The following is a 3,389-nucleotide window of genomic DNA, read 5'->3' as shown; positions in this document are numbered from 1 at the left end:
TTCACTTTTGTGCTGGCTGTGGTGATGGGCGCCTTCGTGCTGTGTTGGTTCCCCTTCTTCTTCACCTACAGCCTGGGGGCTCTCTGTGGGCAGGGCTGCCGTGTCTCCAAGCCCCTCTTCAACTTCTTCTTCTGGATCGGCTACTGCAACAGCAGCGTCAACCCCCTCATCTACACCCTCTTCAACCGGGACTTCCGTGCTGCCTTCCGACGGCTCCTCGCTGTCCCGCACCGGCAGCGCTCTTAGGGACCCCTTGGGACACTGGGGACATGGCCCCCAGTCCTGCTCAGCGTTCACAGCGCCTGGCCACACCACAGACACTGGATGGCAGTGCCAGTGTGCAGCTGGAGGTGCTTCTGGAAATGCAGGATTGAATAAAACAGGGGCTGGCGTCTGCCTCCAGGGAGCCCAGAAAGTGGCACGGACTGCCAGTTCCTTCTGTCACCCGCATCACCCCACATGTATGCCTTGCAGCAGTGGTGGTGACAACTTGCTGAGTGAGCCCTCCCCATTCTCAGATGAATGTCTGTGTCCCCCAGCACTCTCTTGTGTAGGGGATGGACCCCATGGCTGCTGTGAGGAGACAAAACCTCCCCGTGGCAGCGTCACCAGCACTGGGCTGAGCTGGCTGTGCCACCACAGCAGCCCAGCCCGAGCCCTGTGCCCCTCTGTCCCCTCTGGGGACATGCCAGCTGTGCTATGTCATGGGGGCTCTGTGAGGGCACACACGTACCCACAGTGGGGTACAGGGGTGTCAGGTCTGGCGTGGAACACCCCGCATCCTGCTCGGGGACTGTTCTGGGATCTTGCTGCAGGAGGGAATGCAGGAATGACATCCCAGAGCCAGAAAGGCTGTTCTCCCTTGGGAGAGTGTCAGAGATGGGATCGCATGGGAACAGGCTCCAGCACAGCCCGACGTGCAAGAGGCCACAGAGGCAGCTGTGGGGGGAAGACCCAGGGACAACCACATCCCCCTTGGGGGGCAGAAAGCGCCCCACACCCACCCTGCCTGGCTGCCTGCCTCGCTCTGCACAGACACCCGGAGGTCAGGGGCTGCTCCACTTCTTCAGCTTTGCTGCTCAAAATAGAAAATCTCAAAACATTGGACTTTCTCTGGGCTAAAAACAGCTGCTGGCGCCTGGGAGCTGGAGCTCAAGGAACACTGGGCCCTGCCAGCCCCCTCCAGCCCCTGTCAGGGTGGGTGCAGCTCAGCTGGGCTCTGCCTGGGCTGGATGGGACGGGGGCACTCGCAGTAGTGAGGATCCCTGGGCCATCTCTGTGCCTGCTGGCCCCATGTGGGGAGGCTCATGGAGTGAGCTTGGGAGTCAGCAGAGTTCCCAGTGGGGTCAGGTTGGGATGGGATGGGTTGGGATGTGTCCCATGGGTTGAGATGGGTTGGGTTGGGATGTGTCCCATGGGTTGGGATGTGTCCCATGGGTTGGGATGGGTCCCATGGGTTGGTGTGGGTCCCATGGGTTGGGATGGTCGCCCCGGTGCCTGCCTCTCGGAGGGGTCTGGCCCCAGTGGCTGGAGCTGCTCGGGCACTGCCCACGGAAGGAGCTGCCCTATCGCTGCCACCCAGCTTCCCCTCCCGCAGCTGCCCTCCTCCTTCTCACAACTAAAAAACATTTTGCTTCTAAAAATACCCAGATGAGGGCAACTAATGGGGACATGGCCGGGTCAGTTCTCCCAGGGGGCACCAGCCCTCTGGCAGCACCCACAGTGCCCTGGCCACACACCCTGGTGCCAACAGGGTCCCAGGCACTGTCCATCCTCCTGGGCATGAGCACACAGCTCCCTCCAGAGAGCTGAAAAGCAGAGTGGCAGCTCCACCACCTGAGCTGCTGCCAGATCTGATGGGGACATCAGGATCCTCTGGACACTGGTGCTGCTCCAGCAGCCTCCCGCTGTCCATGAGCCTTGCCAGTGGTGGGAATGGTGATGTCCCATGATGTGAGTGCCCCCATCCCATCCAGCTGCAGAATGCCAGGTGGGAGGAAACAGAAAATGGCAACCCAAGGGTTAATGCTGGAAATGGATGAAAACAGAGTAATCTCATTTTAAGTTCAAAATAAACATGCTTTGGAAGGAAAGCAGCTCTAAAAGAGGAGCTCTCACACCATGAGCTCATCCCTCCAGGCAGTGACAGAGAAATTACCCCCAAGGTGTGGCAGGGCAAAGCATCCTCCTCCTCCTCCTCCTCCTCCTAATCACTGCAGGTTCATACCCTGGAGATGTGACATCTGATTTCCAGTGGATGCTGAAGGGCACAGCAGTACTGACTGCACAGACAGTGAGTGCTTGGAGTAATTTGTGGTATTACCATCCTCACTACAGCCTGAGGACATGAACCCAAAATCTCTCCTGCCGTGGGCCCAGGCTGCCACTGACAGGCACCAGGGGAGGGACCTGCCCATCATCTCCTGCATGCCCTGGCCAGAGCCAGCCTCACACCTGGGGCAGCCTGAGACATCTCCCGTGGGCTGGAGCAAGGGATAGAAGCCGTGGGAAGGCAGAGGTGATGTCCTCACCCCAAAGCCAGGAACAGCACAAAGCAGGGCAGACACCACCTGGTGTAAGATTAAGGAGTGCTTTTGTGGCCAGGAGAGGCAGGGAGATGGGCAGGTGAGTGACAGGTCATCGAGGGATGCTCGAGTACAGGCCAGCTCTGCAGGGAAACCAGGTGTGCTGGGGAGCAGGTGGGGAAAGGTTCCCATGGCACAGCTTTTCTTCAGACAGGGTAACGCTGCTGCTAATTTTGGTGTAAGTTTTTAAAAAACGGCTTTTAGAGAGAATAATTGGTGGAAAGAACCTGGTGGGAGCTCAAACACCAGAACAGCTCATGGGTCAGCTGCACTGGGGGATGAGAAAAGCCAAACCACGGCAGCGGTGACCACGGAAAGGGGGCTCAGCACCGGAGCACATCCCGCGACCGGGATGGACCGAGACATCGGGGAAACACGCGTGGCTGCTCGGGCTTTATTGAGGCTGCGAAGGTGGGGAGGCTCCCCTAAACACGCAACCGGTTCGAACAGGAGAGCACAGCACACCACGGGAACCGGAACCGGGACCTCAACTTCTCCTGAGCCCGTCGCTAATTTATATCCAACCATTCGGCCCCACCCCCACAGACCGGCCTATCATAAGTCGTTTTACGGCTGAGTGGCAGCCCCACACCCAATCAGATGACGTGGGAGGCGGGGCTTTCCCTGTGGGCGTCCTTGACTCTCTGCCAATCCGTTCGCGGCGCACCCTGAGTGACATCTCGCCCTCCAATCAGCGCGCGCCCCCTCGTCCCGGCAGAGCTTCGCCGATGGCCGCCGGATGACGTCACTACTCTGGCCCCGCCCCGCCCGCCGCACTTCGCGGGGCCAACTGGAGGGCGGTGG

At 59.7% G+C, this 3,389-nt stretch overlaps 1 protein-coding gene across 1 annotated transcript in view; it reads left to right on the top strand.

The window, feature by feature from the left end:
• LOC102031657 (alpha-2Db adrenergic receptor-like) overlaps positions 1-270 on the top strand; it is an 885-nt gene extending 615 nt beyond the window's left edge. Inside the window, exon 2 of the mRNA XM_014312170.2 lies at positions 7-270. Within this exon, the coding sequence (XP_014167645.1) occupies positions 7-246 (240 nt within the window). The 3' untranslated portion in view covers positions 247-270. The remainder of the gene's footprint in view (positions 1-6) is intronic.
• Positions 271-3,389: the final 3,119 nt, after the last annotated feature.

This window comes from Geospiza fortis, unplaced genomic scaffold (assembly GCF_000277835.1).
Source record: "Geospiza fortis unplaced genomic scaffold, GeoFor_1.0 scaffold55, whole genome shotgun sequence".
Classification (NCBI taxonomy): domain Eukaryota; kingdom Metazoa; phylum Chordata; class Aves; order Passeriformes; family Thraupidae; genus Geospiza; species Geospiza fortis.
This window is presented reverse-complemented; position numbering and strand designations above follow the sequence as displayed.